Below are 18,983 nucleotides of genomic sequence, written 5' to 3'. Positions count from 1 at the left end.
AATCTTACCGTAAAATCCTTTTCTCTTAGCTCATCGACAGACGTAGTCCCCGCCCCTCTGTTTTGGAGTTGGGTTGGGTTAAATTCTCTAAGCACTGCTTTTTCACATAACTGATTTGCTGAGGCAGAGAGAGAGAGGATATACCCTCTGGGACTGCCCCTAGGGTGTGGCCAGAGCTTTTTAATTTCCTGTCTAGTCCTGCTCCTGCGGAGGTAACATAACCCGAAGGTGGTGTATCACCGAGGACTACGTCTGTCGATGAGCTAAGAGAAAAGGATTTTACGGTAAGATTTTACAAAAATCCATTTTTTGACTTACCGTAAAATCCATTTCTCTGATGTTCATTGATGGACACAGCACCCACCCCTTTGTGGAGTTGTAATTCTTCTGACACTGCTTGTAACTAAACTGAGTGCCTATAGCTTAGAGAGGGCGTATTCCCCTTTGGGGACTGCCTATGGGCGTAGCAAGACCTTTCCTCTGCCTAGTGTCCTACTCCTGTCAGGGGCAGTATAACCCAACGGTTGTGAAGATCTGAAGCTTTGTCCAACGAGCATCAGAGAAATGGATTTTACGGTAAGTCAAAACAAAAATCCAGCTTTTTTGCTTTAGGATTCCATATGGTTCTATATATATATATATATATATATATATATATATATATATATATATATATATATATATATATATATATATATATATATATATATATATATATATATATATATATATATATATATATATATATATATACACACATATACATATATATATATATATATATATATATATATACACACACACGGTACGGAAAGTATTCAGACCCCCTTAAATTTTTCACTCTTTGTTATATTGCAGCCATTTGCTAAAATCATTTAAGTTCATTCTTCTTCCTCATGAATGTACACATAGCACCCCATACTGACAGAAAAACACAGAATTGTTGACATTGTTGCAGATTTATTAAAAAAGAAAAACTGAAATATCACATGGTCCTAAGTATTCAGACCCTTTGCTTAGTATTTAGTAGAAGCCCCCTTTTGATCTAATACAGCCAGGAGTCTTTTTGGGAAAGATGCAACAAGTCTTTCACACCTGGATTTGGGGATCCTCTGCCATTCCTCCTTGCAGATCCTCTCCAGTTCTGTCAGGTTGGATGGTAAACGTTGGTGGACAGCCATTTTTAGGTCTCTCCAGAGATGCTCAATTGGGTTTAAGTCAGGGCTCTGGCTGGGCCATTCAAGAACAGTCACGGAGTTGTTGTGAAGCCACTCCTTCGTTATTTTAGCTGTGTGCTTAGGGTCATTGTCTTGTTGGAAGGTAAACCTGAGGCCCAGTCTGAGGCCCAGAGCACTCTGGAGAAGGTTTTTGTCCAGGATATCCCTGTACTTGGCCGCATTCATCTTTCCCTCGATTGCAACCAGTCGTCCTGTCCCTGCAGCTGAAAAACACCCCCCCAGCATGATGCTGCCACCACCATGCTTCACTGTTGGGACTGTATTGGACAGGTGATGAGCAGTGCCTAGTTTTCTCCACACATACCGCTTAGAATTAAGGCCAAAAAGTTCTATTTTGGTCTCATCAGACCAGAGAATCTTATTTCTCACCATCTTGGAGTCTTTCAGGTGTTTTTTAGCAAACTCCATGCGGGCTTTCATGTGTCTTACACTGAGGAGAGGCTTCCGTCGGGCCACTCTGCCATAAAGCCCCGACTGGTGGAGGGCTGCAGTGATGGTTGACTTTCTACAACTTTCTCCCATCTCCTGACTGCATCTCTGGAGCTCAGCCACAGTGATCTTTGGGTTCTTCTTTACCTTTCTCACCAAGGCTCTTTTCCACCGATGGCTCAGTTTGGCCGGACGGCCAGCTCTAGGAAGGGTTCTGGTCGTCCCAAACGTTTTCCATTTGAGGATTATGGAGGCCACTGTGCTCTTAGGAACCTTAAGTGCAGCAGAAATCTTTTTGTAACCTTGGCCAGATCTGTGCATTGCCACAATTCTGTGTCTGAGCTCTTCAGGCAGTTTGTTTGACCTCATGATTCTCATTTGCTCTGACATGCATTGTGATCTGGAAGGTCTTGTATAGACAGGTGTGTGGCTTTCCTAATCAAGTCCAATCAGTATAATCAAACACAGCTGGAGTCAAATGAAGGTGTAGAACCATCTCAAGGATGATCAGAAGAAATGGAAAGCACCTGAGTTAAATATGAGTGTCACAGCAAAGGGTCTGAATACTTAGGACCATGTGATATTTCAGTTTCTTTTTTAATAAATCTGCAACAATGTCAACAATTCTGTGTTTTTCTGTCAGTATGGGGTGCTATGTGTACATTCATGAGGAAGAAGAATAAACTTAAATGATTTTAGCAAATGGCTGCAATATAACAAAGAGTGCAAAATTTAAGGGGGTGTGAATACTTTCCGTACCCACTGTGTGTGTGTGTGTGTGTGTGTGTGTGTGTGTGTGTGTATGTATATATTATATTATATATAGCTTTTTTTTCTTTTTTTGTTTTTGTTTTTTTAGATTCGTGGCCTTTTAAAAGAACGTGCAGAGCAAGACAAGAAACTTCAAGCTTTGGAAGAAGAGTTCAAGAAGACTGAGCTAAAACTAGTAAATGCTACGAGAGAGAAGACTTCACTCAGTGCAAACATTGCATCTTTAGAGAGACAAATGGCTGACTTGAGTAAAGCTAATGACCTCCTAAAAGCTAAGGTGAGTTTAATTGTTCAATTGCAGTTGGAACTAAGAGGCTTGGTAGCCATTTTGACACTTCAGTTTGAGTTCATTCTACCTTTGAGTATTCCACATACTATTGATGGTGTTTATTAGGTACAGTAGTTGGCTTTGCACTGTGCTTGGGTTGGATTACATACTTTTATTTATTTAAACCTCAGATCTTGAGTAGGCAGAATGGAAACCGAGTGTACATGTCCCTATCAATACAGTTGTTTGACTATACTTACTCTAGCTCATTATCTAAGTTAGTTAGGACAATTATCCAGAGCTGCTCAGACTTTCACAGTTACTGCTTGGAAACCTGAAAACAACTGATTGTGTTGGATCTCCTAATTCTGTTCATTTACCGATTGTAAAAGTCCAACACATTTTTTCTGCAACTGAGCGCCACTCAAATTCTGAGAGTGGCCTAAAGGTAGATGTCTATCTCCTGGATCCCACTCAAGTGGTTCCCACCTCCATGCCACACTGTTCTGCAATGTGGAGCTCAGCAGAAGGAATCATTAAGCGCTGCCGGGATCCCTGGAATTGGCTAAAATTCATACTTTCCATTGTGAACCATTGATCAGTTGTCTTTCATTGCTGTCCACATATGTATTGAGGTCTAAGCTTATTGGTGTAAATTCTTAGGGGAGGATTAGAATTTTAGTTCAGATTTAACCAGATCGATATGAAAAGGTACCTTGGTACTCAGACAAGACAAAACAAGAAAACAGGGGTGCAATGACCTTGTGTATTATCTCAAGATTATAAATTTATAGTAATGGTCAATTATGCGAGCCACGATAAGGTAAAGTATACTTATCGGCTTTGCATCAGGGCAACAGGTCATGGGAGTGATGGTCTTTTGGTTCTTTAGTTGAGGGTAATTGGCATAACATAGTCAAATTATTCAGTGGCCATTATCGAAGGAAACTGATGCTTTTTATCAAAATAAAAGCCAACCAGAAAATTGGCAAAGGGCAATAAATTCTTTAGTTTGACAAAAAAAACTGTTCTAATGCACTCGCAAAAGGAAAAAAAAATATTTGCGTGTCTGTGACAAAGAACAGTCTTTCCAGTGAAGTCCAGCCTTTGTTTAATCGTTTGAGATATTTAAAATCAATATTCTAAGCCAGCTGTCCCCCCAGGAAAAAAGAGCATTTACGTTTTCCCATTAGAACTGTTTTCTTGGCTCTGCTTACATTTGAGTGTAGAGCCAATTTTAATTACAACAAAGCCATGTTGCATCTGCTTTACAATAGTAAATATCTACTTGACGATGCACATTGGATGGATGTTTTCAAAGTATTTGCAGTTTATGGTAGGTGGGATATAATCTATTTTCTTTGTAAAAGTACACAGATTTTATTTTTTAATTTCATGAGGTAATGTTTAAATAGTTGTATTGTAGAGGTTTCAGAATTGTACTGTGTTTTTCTGTAATAGACCAGTTGTGGCAAGTATAGAAAAGCTAGTAAAGACATGTAATCTGTAGACTTGTTTAAATCTGCTGTGTCAGCCCCTATCCCCCATGAAAAGTTATGACACTGAAATGGCATAGATTTGAAAGTAATTCTGAGAAAGATAAATTATTTATTTATTTTTTTCTCCTATTAGTTTTCTGATGACAGCTCGAAGAGAAAAATTGACAACCTGTGCATAGAACTAATGGAAGCTAAAAATAAAATGGATGCGAAGAATAAGGTTTGTGTGGCTTATTGTTTGAGGAAATGTATAGTGCATTATTTTAACATTTTGCAGTGTGGTGTTCAACATAGTGCCCTAAAAACAAACACTAGTGCTGTGTAGGTGTTGACTGTTGAGGTACCATTTGGAAATACTGCAATGTGTGAAAGTGTAAAAAATAGATTTTTTCTGTAAACGGCAATCATGATATTCCTACCTGCTCTATACGATTGTTTCCCCACATCGGAGTGCCCCCATAGCAAGCTGCTTTCTATGAGGGGAATTCATGTGGGCTCAATCCTGAGCCTTGGGCTTTCCTCATAGGTTAGGATTGACTGCAGCAGGAACTAATTGCTGCTTCCATGGCCAGTGAGGAGAGATCCACTACTCTTGTGCAAAGCGATGGTTTGAGAGCAGCTATTCAAAAGTAAGGTATTCTCAGAAACTGTAGTAACCACTTTGCTTTCTAGTAAAAAGAAAGTAACTAGAGCGATTTACGCTAAAGTTTGGAAGGTCTATAATGACTGGTGTCATTTGACAAATCGAACCTTGGAAGATATTGTCAGAGTAGAAATTCCTACAGAATGGTGCAGACTAACGTCTGGCAGTTAGTACTCTTGAGGTGCAAGTGGCCACCTTAGGAATATTCCTGGAGAGACCAATTTCTTCAGAAGCCTTGGTCACAAGTTTTTTTTTTTTTTTTTTTTTTTTTTTTTAGGGTACTTACTCGTTCAGACCAGTGCCACCTTAACATTTTCCTACGTGGATTTGTCAGCAGTTCTACAAGCCTTCACAAAGGAGCCTTTTGAACCTTTTAGAATCTATTTCTTTTAGGAATCTTACCCTCAAGACAGTATTTTTAGTTTCTTTTACATCCGCAAGAAGAATCAGTGAACTGCACGCGCTATCAAATAAGGAGCCTTTCTTGTCCCATCTACCTAGATAGGATTATACTCAAAATGGATCCAGGTTTTTTGCCAAACGTAGTGAAATAAATGTGGGGTGGTTTAGGACCTCCCTTATTATAAACATGCATTTTCTTGTCTATTCCTATGATAGTCTATCAACACTCTGATAATGGAGGGTACAGTAACAATGCTTGCTATAAAAATACACACTGCTTAACCAGTTGCCGACCGCCGCACGACTATATACTGCGGCGGTCATGTCCCAGCCATGTCCCTTTACAGTTAGAAACACGCCCCTAGGACACACTTAACCTCTCCAATACAGTTAACCCCTTCCCTGCCAGTGTCATTTTTGCAGTAACAGTGCATATGAACAGTGCATATGTATTGCACTGATTACTGCAGTAATGTCACTGGTTACCCCTAAAGTGTCAATGTCAGTCAAGGGTCCGATCTGTCCGCCGTAATGTCGCAGTACCGCAAAAAAAATCGCAGATCGCCGCCATTACGCGTTAAAAAAATTACAAAAATCTTCCCCTTAGTAAACGCGATAACTTTTGCGCAAACCAATCAAAATACGCTTTTTGCGATTTTTTTTTTTTTTACCAAACATATGTAGCCTAAAACAAATTGGCTGAAAATGTTAAAACATTTTGATTTTTACATTTTTTTTTTTTTTGGGGAATTTCATATAAAAAAATGTGAAAAATATTGTTATTTTTGCAAAATTGACGCTCTTTTTTTGTTTATAGCGCATGATCAAAAAAATCTCACAGGTGATCAAATACCACCAAAAGAAAGCTCTGTTTGTGGGGAAAAAAAGGACGTCAAATTTGTTTAGGTACAGCGTCGCACGACCACGCAATTGTCCGTTTAAAATCACGCAGTAAAAAATCGCAAAAAAAACCCTGGTCTTTTAGCAGCCAAATCCTCTGGGGCTTAAGTGGTTAAATAAGCAAGGATCGAATTTATCATAAAGAAAGTAGAAACCCTAAAAGGATACTACAGAAGACAAAACAAGCACAGAAAATACTTTACATATGGCTGTGCTCGGCTGGTCTCAAGTGCAAAAGAGGCAGAATTCTAGCTGGCGATTACTTTTAAAGTCCACTCAGGCACCATCCACATAAATACCCACTGTCTACTTGTCCAATGACCATTCATAAGAGGCCATCCTTTCCTAATCAACAGGAAGTATCTCCTCTTTCCAGGAAGCATGTAATATTCTCCACTAGGGGTATCATTCTTCAATGATCACTGTTTTTGACCCAGATCATCTTTCAGTAACAGCTGGCCTTTGATGTTGATTTAACCTCCCCAGGAGGTTTTATCTGAAGCTCCTCTACCCCCCTACCTCAAAACGGGAAACCTATGCGAGAACATCCTGTGAGGATATGAATTACCGTTTATGACTCCTTGTCACGAATACCCTGCTGGGTAAACTTGCTCTGCAGGTATTCCAGGTCAGGCCAGGTGTAATCGGGTTTCAACCTTTAAGAAACATCTGATGTTAGAACAAGAATTATTCCTTCCAACAGGTAGCGTCAGTTCAAAACTGGTCTCAGGATATTATCCTGCAAACTTTTTGTTCTAACCCTTTAGGGATTAAGTAGAGACTTTCACAATCTAGATGTAAGAAGAATTCTATTACTTTACCTGGAGGTAATAAGTGACTTTAGGTCTTCGACCTCTGTTTGTTCTCTTTTCGGTCAACAAAAAGGGCCATCAGGTATCTAAAGGGTCAAAGCTAGATGGCTTAAATTGGCTATTTTGGAGGCTTACTCGCAGATGAAACGGTTTCCTGTGCTGGAAATCCGAGCACTCTACTAGGGCTCTTGCCACTACATAGGCAGAAAAAGCTGGTGCCACCCCAGATCAAATTTATAGGGCAGCTATGTGGTCAAGTTTTTTTTTTTTTTTTTTTTTTTTTTAACGTTTGTCCGTCATTATAGACTGGATCTTCCGTCAGCAGAGGATCAGGCTTTTGGCAGAAAGGTCTTTCAGGCTGTTCTCTCCCTAGTTGGTAGTCTTGTTTTTGCCTCTCAGGTGCTGTCCTGAAAGACGTTAAGGGAAAATCAAAGTTGGACTTGCAGGTAACTTGTTTTCCAGGAGTCTTTCAGGACTGCATCAACCCGCCCCTGTTCTTTTGCTGTTAAGCATATTTTGATTATGCGTTTCAGCCTGGGTCGGAGGTACTCTACTACAACTGATATCTGTGGGAAGAATCCTCCTTCTTTTTAAAGTTTGTTGGAAGTGATGTTTCCTGGGAGGAGCCATCTCATGTGCTGTCCTAGAAATCAAGTTGGAAACGACAACAAAGAGCGCACAGACCTAGTGCATTACCTCTAAAAACATTAAACATTAAAATATTAAGTATATATTATACTCACAAAACAGGTGTGAATGTACACACATCAACATGATGTACATGAAATCTCCAAGGTAGCCAAGGTACTGTGCGATGCTGGCTAGCATGCAGTGTACCGCATTAAACTGTTGTGGCTAGGCTGACACGTTTCGGGGGCGAGCCCCCTTCCTCAGAGCCGCTGCTGAACCAAACTCTGGACAGGCCAGGGACTAAATGGAAGCTGGCCACACCCATTCCTGTCCCGCCCCAAAAAGGGGGGGCATGGGTCAACAGGTGAGGGGATAGGAGGTGGACCCACCTGAGCCAGCATCATCCACCCGCCTCCCAGAGCCATAACAGACAGTGTCAGCAGCATTACAATAAATGGGGATCCTCTGGATCCCAGCTATCTACCGATGCAATTTTGGTGGTCCTGGAAGCATTTGTGTCCCAGGTGGTAGTGGTCTTTAAAGGGCAAGGTACTAAGAAATCTCTCCGCCTACCCATGCCTCATCTGATGCCTCAGATTCTGAGTCTGACTTGGCCACAGCAGACGCGAGGCTCCCTGCCGTGTCCGCTACCTTGTGCCCTGTCTCCTGACAGTGAGGATGACCTTTCTACCTCCGCTGCCGTGCAAGATAAGGCGCTGGTGGATGCACTAGTTCTGTGCGTGAGACCCTGAGAACGGAGGCTGCAGCTATATCTGCTACTTACGGCATGTTTGGCACTCAAGCCATCCATAGACATCAGATGCCTACCTTCACATCAAATCTGTGCAGGACACCAACGGTTTCTCCATTTTTCTGTGGGAGAGGATCACTATCCATTTGTGCTGTTGCCCTTTGGTCTCTCCTCTGTTCCTCGGGTCTTCACAAGTGTCATTTGACTCGGTGTTACAAGGTCTCTAGTGTGAATGGGTAGCAGGTGTGGTAAATTTGGTGTTATCGCTTTCACGCTGGTCACTGGAAGTTTAACATGGCACCTCATGGCAAAAGAATTCTGAGGATCTGAAAAAAGACTTGTTGCACGTGCTCAGCGTTCTATCCAGAGGTTGTCTTTGGGAAATATATGTATGTATGAGTGCTGCCAGCATTGCTGCAGAGGTTGAAGGGGGGGGGGGGGGGGGGTCAGCCTGTCAGTGCTCAGAACAGACGCCGCACACTGCTTCAAATTAGTCTGCATGGCTGTTGTCCAAAAAGGAAGCCTCTTCTAAAGATGATGCACAAGAGCCCGCCATCAGTTTGCTGAAGACAAGTAGAATAAGGATGTTGATTTACTGGAACCGTGTCCTGTGGTCTGAGACTAAGATTAACTCATTTGGTTTGAATGGTGTCAAGCGTGTGTGGCGGCAACCAGATGAGGAGTACAAAGACAAGTGTATCTTGCCTACTGTCCAGCATGGTGATGGGAGTGTCATGGTCTGGGGCTACATGAGTGCTGCTGGCACTGGGGAGCTGCACTTAATTGAGGGAACCATGAATGCCAACATATACTGTGACATACTGAAGCAGAGTATGGTCCCCTCCCTTCGGAAACTAGGCCGCAGGGCAGTATTTAACATAACGACCCCAAACACCTCCAAGACCACCACTGCCTTGCTAAAGAAGCTGACGGTGAAGGTGATTGACTGGCCAAGCATGTCTCCAGACCTAAACCCTATTGAGCATCTGTGGGGCATCTTTAAACGGAAGGTGGAGGTGCGCAAGGTCTCGAACATCCAGCTCTGATGTCATGGAGTGGAAGAGTACTTAATGCCCAAGAGGGTTAAGGCAGTGCTGGAAAATAATGGTGGCCACACAAGATTGACACTTCTGGCCCAATGCAGATATTTTCACTTGGGGGTGTACTCACTTTTGTTGCCAGCTGTTTAGACATTAAAGGCTGTGTATTGAATTATTTTGAGGGGACAGCAAATTTACTTATACAAGCTATACACTCACTATTTTACATTGTAGCAAAGTGTCATTTCTTCAGTGTTGTCACATGAAAAGATAAAATAAAATATTTACAAAAGTGTGTGTGTGTGTATCTGTGTTTTTTTTTTTTTTTACATTTTTTTTTTTTTTATTGCAGCGACCCTATGGAACAAAATGGCGATCATTGCAATTTTGTATGTCGCACTGTATTTGCGCAGCGGTTTTTCTGTAAAAACGGCCCTCAAATGCCTATGCAAATGATACAATGGACAGCACATAGTGCTGTTTACATTATAAAAACCTGAAGCTTTAGCATTGCTTTGCTTCAAAATTGAATCCTCAGGAGGGGTTTGAAGCTGTTCGTTGCCTCCCTTTCAAGTCTATAGTAACACTTAGCAAACGCTATGGCAGGAGTTTGCAGCGGGGTGTTTAAATTAGTTTTTTCTGTCATTTTCCATTGTGGAGCAGTTTCATTATCAAATGCTTCAAAACCACGCATTGGACTTTTAGGAGTCATTAAAGCTTGTTTTACACCCCATACTAAAGGTCATTGATGCCAGTCTTGACGCCCATACTAATGCCATACACACTCTATAGGAGCTTTAGGAGTTTGTGAATAAGCCCTTAGTCTTCAGAAAGCATAAAAAGAATCAGTCTCCGGGGAGCATACTGCTTATCGTTCCATCGGCAGGTAGATTTATACGGTTATTGTTAAAGCCTCTTTCCTACAGGATAGACTACTCCAGTAGGTTGTGGAAGTTTCTTGGGCCTTTTAGCATTAAGCATCTGTTTTGAAGATTTGTTAGGCTGCCATATGATCGGCTGTTCACACATTTAGGCTTTATGCACACAATGATTTTTTTAACTCTCCTAGAAGCCATCAGCGTTTTTGCAGAAAAGAAAAATGCCTGACGCTTGTAACAGGCGTTAGGCTCTTAGGCATTCATTTTATTGGCAGAATAAATCTGGCAATTAAAACAAATTAATGCTCAAGCACTAGCTTTTTAGGTGCATTTAGCAGCTTTTAGTAGCATCAAGTGCATTTTTTGCCATAACTCCTGCTCCTGGACGCACTTGCAGTTTTTTTTTTTTTTTTTTTTCCCCTGCTTCTGAAAGCATCTAAAAGCTCCTGCTACTAAACACTGCTAAAAGCATGTGTGCAGCATAGGCTAACATGAAGGGGCATTTTAGAGGCAGGGAAAAAAAGCCAGATGCCCCTAGAAGCAGATGTCAAAACGTCCAGTGTGCATGAGGCCCTAAAGTTTACCAGGTGTGGTGTTGTTTTTTTTTTTTTTTTTTTCTTGTCTTTGGGGGGCATCAGTTGCCTAAGCAAATATACCTGTACTGGATAATCAGAAGAGGATTTTGAGTTGCCGCCGACAACGTGTTTTTTTTTTTTTTTTGAGTACAGTAGAGGACCCTCCCCTCTGTTTTTATCATTGCTTGCTAAAAAAAAAAAATTGGGGGCTTTGGTGGGTTAAATGGGGGGGGGGGGGAGGGTGGGGGGGGGGCCTTTTCTGTTTACCAGTGTCCAGTCACCTGAAGGTACCAACACTGTACTGTAAACCAAGGAACATATTTTAAAGCTTAGCCTGGGTTCATACAGCTGCGACTTCAAAGTCGACATCTCTATACGATTTCATCGTGGCTTTCATACTACTTAACAGAAGTCACTACAAGTCATATCGAAGTTGCACTAAAAGTAGTGCAGGAAGCTTTTTCTAAGTTGGAGCGTCTTGAGTCACACCGATTTAGAACGTTTATATTGCAGTTAATGGGGCTTGTCATGCGACTTTGAACTCCATAACTCGCATGACAAGTTGTGGCAGTGTGAATCGGGGTTAAGTTTGAAAAACTTTTTTCCCTCTGCTTAGCAGAACACATGGTTGTAGGGGTCAGAGTAGGAACACACTCCTTCCCTATCACTTCTCCACATCCAATTCGCAGTGTGACCGACTCTCAATGGAGCCAGTTCACACACCTCTGGGGCGGCCATGGTCCGCATTGGAGAAAAGGCCTGTGCATCTATGGCTCAGTTTTAGGTCTGAATTCAGGCAGAAATTTGGACCCGATTCACACCAGGCACCCTGCTGTGTGCCGCAGCTAGTGTCAACCCGGCCTGAAAGGAAGAGTAGTGTATGGTGTGCTTCTACTTTGTTTTCCAGTCACAGGCTGGGGTAGGTCTTAAACAAGGCTGTATTGCCAGTTGCAACTGTATTGTATAGAATTCAGGATGCTAATAAACTGCAGTGACATACTGCAGGCCAGGCAGAGATGTCTGTTTTTTTTGTTTTTTTTCCCCTTTCAGTGCCGGTTCACATTTGTGCACTGCTCCTAAAATTACATGCGATCTCTGTGCGGTGCAAATTCAGCCATACAGTTTGTATGGCTGAATTCGCACCGCAATTGCACCTAACACGCACAGGACCTTTTTTTTGGTCCGCAGCAGAATCGGATCGCATGGGGGTTCACACTAGTGCAATCCGGCCCTGTGCGAACTTTCAGATCGCACTGCGATCTGATCTGGGGGTGTCGTTAACTTTTAATTGACCCCCCGGCGTATCGCATATGGCAGTGTGAACTGCCAGGGGTGCGGATTCGATGTGGGAACACGCTGTATATTCGCAGCGTTCCCGCATCGCAGAAATGTGAACTGGCACTCAACCAGCTGGTTTAACAAAAAAAATTGAATTCCCCCATGAACACTTGTGGATGAGGAAATACCTCTGAGTGAGCAGTTTTTTATTTTGGCAGTGGGGAGTTTCCCACTGTCAGAATGCAATGATAACTGTTGGCTATAGCTGGGGGCACTGATCAAACAGACAGGCTGGTTGTACAGAAGTCACTGGAGAGATCAACTTCTGTACAACTAGCCTGTCCATAGATGGATTGAAATTTGTTCGGTCCCTGCAGAAACTGCTAAATTTTGATCCATCCTATGGCCAGCTTAAAAGAAACAATAGAAAGTGTTTTGTTTTGTTTTTTGTGATGAGCTAGTTGTCGACCTTTTTTTAATGCAGGCTGCAAACTTACGATCAGCACTGCAGTTGCTGCAGCCTCTCATTAATTTTTAATCGTGTGTCAAATGGCTGGAAAAACATGACTATTGAATGTTTTGGCTTTGTTCAGAGTGCAATTGCAATTTGTTGATTTGCAGGAGATTATCAGTCTTCAAGCAAGCTTTGAAGAACAAGTGGAAACACTGCAGAAAAACTTGGCAACGTCAAAAGCAGCTTTGGAATCCCTTAAAGAAAAGAACGCTCTTCTCGGTAGGTGTTGAAATTCCCTAGAACAGGTTGTGATTTCTATATATTTGTCTATATTATTTTTATATAAAAAAACATGTTTTGTGACACACTTTCCATTTTATTCTACATCACCATAGAGCTGCATGGTTAATCGTTAAAAAATCGCGATCTCTATTCACCCCCCTCACGATCTTAAAATGACAGGTCCTCGATTCTTGCAGAGCTGTTCTCTGCTCACTCAGTTGTAAAGAGTCTCAAAAATGTTTAACATTGTTAAAGCTGCTTGATAACTATAAACACAATGTTTTACAATGTATCATTTTGTTCTTTTAGATCCAAGGAATCAACTTTGTAAGGGAGGGCAGTTTAACCTCTTAAAGACAAAGCCTTTTTTCTGACATTTGTTGCTTACAAGTTAAAATCTGTATTTTTTGCTAGAAAATTTCTTGGGACCCCCAAACCTTATGTATTGTATATATTTTTTAGCAGAGACCTTGGAGAATAAAATGGCTATTGTTGCAGTCTTTGTCACACTGTATTTGCGCATAGGTTTTTCAAACTGTTTTTTGGGAAAAATACACAGAACGAATTGAATGAAAAACTATACAGTAAAGTTAGACCAATTTTTTTGTAAAATGTAAAAGATGTTACGCAGAGAATCGTGATCTTTATTCTAATCAAAAAAAATTGTGAGTCTCATTTTATCCAGAAATGTGCTGCTCTTGTACGCATGCACATGTGTATCAAATAGTCATCCAGCTGCATTTGGAGATATTTACAAATGCATCTGGAAGCATGTAAATGCTTTTGCTATGGCTGAATGCATCCCTAGACATTCAGTAGTGTTGTGCATTCATTTTTCTCAGTTGGGATTGTGCCTTCTCACAATGTAGAGCTTGTACAGTACCAACATGTTCCTTCCCCCAAGACAGCAGACCTCCACTTACTGTACAGGAAAAACAATACAATGCGCATCTTTAAGATCAAAACCGCCAGCCTGATCACCACTACACTCATACAGTGACAAGATGCCACAGGCCCTCCTAGACACATTGTGCCCTCCAATTGGGCTTCCTCCTACAGTGCTCAGCATAAATAAGTACACCCCAACAGAAACCTTTACTTTCCTTTTTGGAATTAACCTTTCCTATGGGACTCTGTACTACAAAATACTCCCACAAATGCGGGCTATTGATTGCAACCGAGATTTGTTAATTTGCACGCACACGAAACATTTTCCAACAAATTCATTCAAGCCCAGTCTAGTCTTAGGAGCAAAGCTACCTTTTTAGACAACAAAATCCTAATTAACAAGAATTCAACTACAGCTGCGTATAATTCATTAAACAGGTGTCCAGCAAACAGTTGATTATAAAAGGGCATTTCTTAACAAAGAAAACCTCTTCCCATTTCATCCTTTCGACAATGGCACCACATGGAAGAGAAATGTCACAAGACCTGAGAAAAAATAGAAAAGATGATCAGCAAAGCATTACTTATCAGTCAGAATACTGTAGCAAAAGTGATAAAAATTTAACAAAGATGGAACTACAACCATCTCAGACCACACTAAAGGGCCATACACACTATAAGATTTTCTGAAGACTTTTTCCTTCAGATTTACCTTTTCTATGTAGTGCAAGGGCCTGCCAGATTGCATACAAATTGAAAGTGTTTAGGTTTGACCTCATATTATCTGGTTTTGGTAAATCTAAAGGTAAAAGTCTTCAGAAAATCTTATAGTGTGTATGGCCCATTAGTTCTCTTGTTGTGCTGGTAACTCATCCTGCTCAATCAGACTTGTACTGACAACATCATTGCATCAAAAAAGGGACAAAATTGTGTTATTAGCTATACACTGTTTTTGTCTTTAATTTCTATTTTAAACTGAAAGGGTTGTTTTACAAGGTGATTGTTTACAATAACTTTAACTATTATAGCCCTGGAAAATTACTGGTGCAGGGTATGGGAGGGGGCAAGTACAGAAGATTTTAACAAAGACAGCTGGAAACTGCACAGGGAACACTTCAGATTAGGCAACAGCCCTAGTGCTGATTTTTTCTTTTCTTTTTTTTTTTGTCTTTTGTTTACAACCTGGGCTTTTAAACATCGGTTTACATTTTTGAATAATAGTAGTATTTATCCATTTTAGAGGAAAACCATAAGGAAATGGCAGAACGGAATGAAAACTTGGCAGAGGAACTAAACCAAACCCAAGGTATGTAATGTGATTTGGTTGGGTTTTTTTTTTTTTTTTGTTTTTTTTTTTTCCCTTCCCTTCCCTAAAGCAGAAGTATGGCCAAAGCTCTTTTGACCCAACTTCTACTGTGAGTCAAAGGTGTACTCCTGTGACCAGAGTAAGCCGAAAGCCAGCTAAATTCTGTTGTAGTTTGACATCAGAGCCAGCCCAGGCTGTGCAGGGTTCCTCTACCATGTCCGGATCTGCCCAGCTGCCTGACCTATAGGCTCGCAGAGACCTGAGCCAGCCACTCACTTCCTCTCTACCGTCTGTAGCTCCGGTGAGCACTGGGGGGGGCAGAGCAGGGACTGACAGTCTATGTTCAAGTTGGACTCAAGAACTGAGCGATCAGAACTTTGATGGCTCAGTTCTCAGTGCAGAGCCAGCATCGGATCGCTGTTGCATCTACATAGGTGAGTATAAATGTTTGTTGGGTTTCTTTTTTAAACCCCATACTTCTCTTTAAATTGAATGGATACTCAAATTGTTTTTCATTACAGCTGTAGTTAAAGAGCTCAAAGGAGAAAATAAAAACCTGGAGGATTATCTATCAAATGCCCAAGAAAAAATGCAGGTAAATATTTGGCTGTGTTTTTTTTTGCTAAAACAATGTGCTTACAATTCTTATAGCTACAGACCTGAATATACAATGTACATACTTAGTATGCATAGGGCAAAGGTTCGCCTTAAAGGAGAAGTGCACTTTTGTAGAAAATATGCTAAATTTTTCATAACACCCCCATGCACCAAGGCACTTTTCTCTGCTGATCACCAGGGCTGTACTAAATGCCTGTGCACTTTTTTTTTTTTTTGTCAGGATTCTTGCCACTGTCCAATATTCCTCCCTATTGGACCAGTGTGAAACACTTTAGACAAACTGAGCTGCACCATGAGCACACCTCACTAGCAGATCCTGCTCCTCTGGTAGGCAGAAAGCAATATAAATATAAATTTAACTGGCAATCTCTCTGGTAAGCAGAAAATGTCTTAAAACGATATTCTCTCTTCTAGCACCTACCTAGGAGGGTGCTACTTTAGTAGACGCTTTATTCTCTTTTGTTCTTTGACAGTTACAGCTACTGATCTTAACCATTGGGTTATGCTGTCCCCTAAGGAGAAGGACACTAGGCAGAAAAGTCTGGCTACGCCTATGGGCAGTCCCAGGGGGTATACTTCCTCTGCTCTAGGTACTGCCAGACTGGGCGACGGGCTGGATAATCTAGATCTATTGGTCACCCCAGTCTGGCCAGCAAGCGCGCGGGGACCTCAGCGCTGCGCTAGGTTGGCCGCGACATAGTCCCAGTGGACGGGCTGGCCTGCAAGTTAAAACTCCTCAAAGGCCGCATACAACTGGGTCTTGGCTTGAGTCGCAGCATTCCTCCTGGCCGACAGCCCCCCCCCCCCCCCCCATTTTGATGGAGAGGAGGTTCTGTCTGGAGCGGTGCCCGCCTGGTTCCTGGTATGGTGAGTAGCTGTCTCCTCTCCCCCTGGAGGGTTTTGGGGTGGACGTGGGCCCTCCTTGGGACGGTTGGACCCCCAGGTTCCCCTCCTTCCCCCTCAGGCACCCCCCTTCATCTGTCCCCCCCATCCTACCCCCCCTCCACTTTAGTGGGTCTTTTGGCTCAAATGCTGGTCTGTGGACCAGACTTCTAAAAAGGCCTTGAATGATCTTCCTTTTCAAGGAGATCGCCTGCTTGGAGCTACCCTGGATGACATCAGAAAGTGTCTCTCAGGGGGAAAGAGTACCTTTCTTCCACAGACTACTAAGGGCAAGGACCCTCGTCGTAGGCGTGGACCATCTTTCTCAGCTTATGTTTTTCATCCTTCAGGGGGACTGAAAAGGGATAAAAGCCATTCAGGGCTTCCTCTGGAGGATCCAAGCGAACTTGGTCTGGCAAGTCGAGAGCAGGCTCTTCCAGACCCGTGGACAATTCTCCTTCAGCATGAAGATGCTCCCTCACCCGTATTGGGGTTGGGGGGGGGGGGTGTTTTCACTGTTTTCCCCGACCCGTGGACTTCCCTGGTACAAGAAAAGTGGGTCCACAAAGTTGTACGGCCTGGCTGTAAGATCGAGTTTTGCTCTTACCTCCCGACAAGCTTCTTTCCTTCCAACTTGAGCCTGTCCCCAGGCCGCTTACAGGGTCTGTTTTGGGACGGTACAAGACCTGTTCAACGTGTCCCGGTTCAGACATCGGAACGTTTTCAGGGTTTTTACTCCAACCAGTTTACAGTTCCCAGGAAGGAAGGTAATGTGCGTCCAAACCTGGGCCTCAATGTGTTTCCAATCCTCTGGTATTAACAAAAGTGTTAGCTTTGTTACTGGCATTGTTACGCTAATGGGGGATCGCAGTACTGGGTTACTTGCGCAGTCTCCTACTGCTCTGGTGGAAAACCCGGAAATCACCATACCAACTCTGAGGGAGTTCGGCTGGATTCTGCATTTTCAGAAGTCTGCTCTAGTTCCCGTCCACAAAGCGTGACTATCTGGGTCTATCTCTGGACTCTGCCTTAGCCAGAGTGCTCCTTCCTCTGGACAAACTCCAGAAACAGCAGGCTGAGATTCCTTTCCTGCTCTCCAGCAGTGGTCATCCCTCTGGACTTGCATGCGGGTGCTGGGCCTGATGGTGTCTACCTTTTTTTTTTTTTTTTTTTTTTTTTTTTTTTTTTTTGAGGCGGTTTAGTTTGCACAGTACCATACAAGCTCCCTGCAAAAGGAGATTCTGGCCAAATGGGACAAGACTCCGCAGTCTCTCCACAATCAGATCCAGCTGAGCCGGGGAATGATAGTCCCTGGTATGATGGCTTCGTACGCTGGCGCTTTGGCTGGGCAAATCCTTCCTCCCCTTGTATTGGACAGTGGTCGCCACGAATGCCAGCCTGTCCGGGGGAAGGTGTCCTCTGCAGAAAATCTGCTCAGGGGTTCCGGACACTGGAAGATCAATGTCTTGGAACTCTGAGCGATCAGACTGTGCCTGGAACATTGGACAGATTGTCTTCAGGGATGTGCAGTGTGCATTTAATCAGGCAATGCCATGGCTTATGTCAATCACCAAGGGGGCACAAGAAGTGTCCTGATGGCTCTGGAGGTAGCCAGCATTCTAGTGTGGGCAGAGCGGTTTGTTCCAGCCCTCTCTCCCGTACACATTCCCGGGGTGGAAAACTGATAGGGGGATTACCTGTCGGCAGGCATTGGACCAAGGGGAGTGGTCCCTTAATCCAGAGGTGTTTCATCAGTTGTGTCTCCGGTGGGGCATTCCTGAGGTGGATCTGTTGGCATCCCTGCTCAGCAGAAGAGCAGAGGTTTGTGGCTCGGTCACAGGAACCTCTGGCGGATGCCACAGACGCGCTAGTGGTCCCGTGGGGGGTCATTATCGTCTCTGATTTATGCCTTTCCCCCCTCAAGCTTTTGCCAAGACTTCTACGCAGGATCGAGGCAGATGGGAGTCTGGTCATCTTAGTGGCCCCGGGCTGGCCTCCATGGGCTTGGTGCGGGTGGTTGCCGACGTTCCTTGGAAGCTTCCTACCAGGGAGGATCTGCTGTCCCAAGGGCCAATCTTCCATCCTGCTTTAGTCACTGGCTTTGACGTCTTGGCTGTTTGAATCACTGACTCAGACAAACCTCTATCCATCAGCAACCTGGCGTTCCAACGCTGTTGAAAGCTGGGAAATCTACTTCTAGGAAGATCTACCATTGTACGTGGAAGTTGTACATTGCGTGGTGAGTCTCTTGGGGTTCACCCTCATTCCTTTTCAGTGGCTCAGATCTTGACCTTCCTTCAATAGGGGGGGGGCCGCAGAGAGCCTGAGCCAGATGCTCCTGCCCCCTCCACAGCCCAGTGCTCCAGTAAACGAGATACACAATGTTAACAGGCGCTTGATCACATATCGAACCAAAAGTCCATGGAGTTAAGTCATTAA

The 18,983-nt window shown here is 43.0% G+C and overlaps 1 protein-coding gene across 1 annotated transcript in view; it reads left to right on the top strand.

The window, feature by feature from the left end:
- Positions 1–18,983, top strand: part of HMMR (hyaluronan mediated motility receptor) — a 142,770-nt gene that overhangs the window by 35,439 nt on the left and 88,348 nt on the right. Inside the window, exons 5-9 of the mRNA XM_082252649.1 lie at positions 2,527–2,715; positions 4,339–4,425; positions 12,736–12,847; positions 14,979–15,044; positions 15,566–15,639. Coding sequence (XP_082108775.1) covers positions 2,527–2,715; positions 4,339–4,425; positions 12,736–12,847; positions 14,979–15,044; positions 15,566–15,639 — 528 coding nt within the window. The remainder of the gene's footprint in view (positions 1–2,526; positions 2,716–4,338; positions 4,426–12,735; positions 12,848–14,978; positions 15,045–15,565; positions 15,640–18,983) is intronic.

The sequence above is a fragment of the Pelophylax lessonae genome, assembly GCF_965119305.1.
Source record: "Pelophylax lessonae genome assembly, chromosome: 4".
Taxonomy (NCBI): Eukaryota; Metazoa; Chordata; class Amphibia; order Anura; family Ranidae; genus Pelophylax; species Pelophylax lessonae.
Note: the sequence above shows the minus strand (reverse complement) of the source record. Positions and strands in the feature narration are given on the sequence as shown.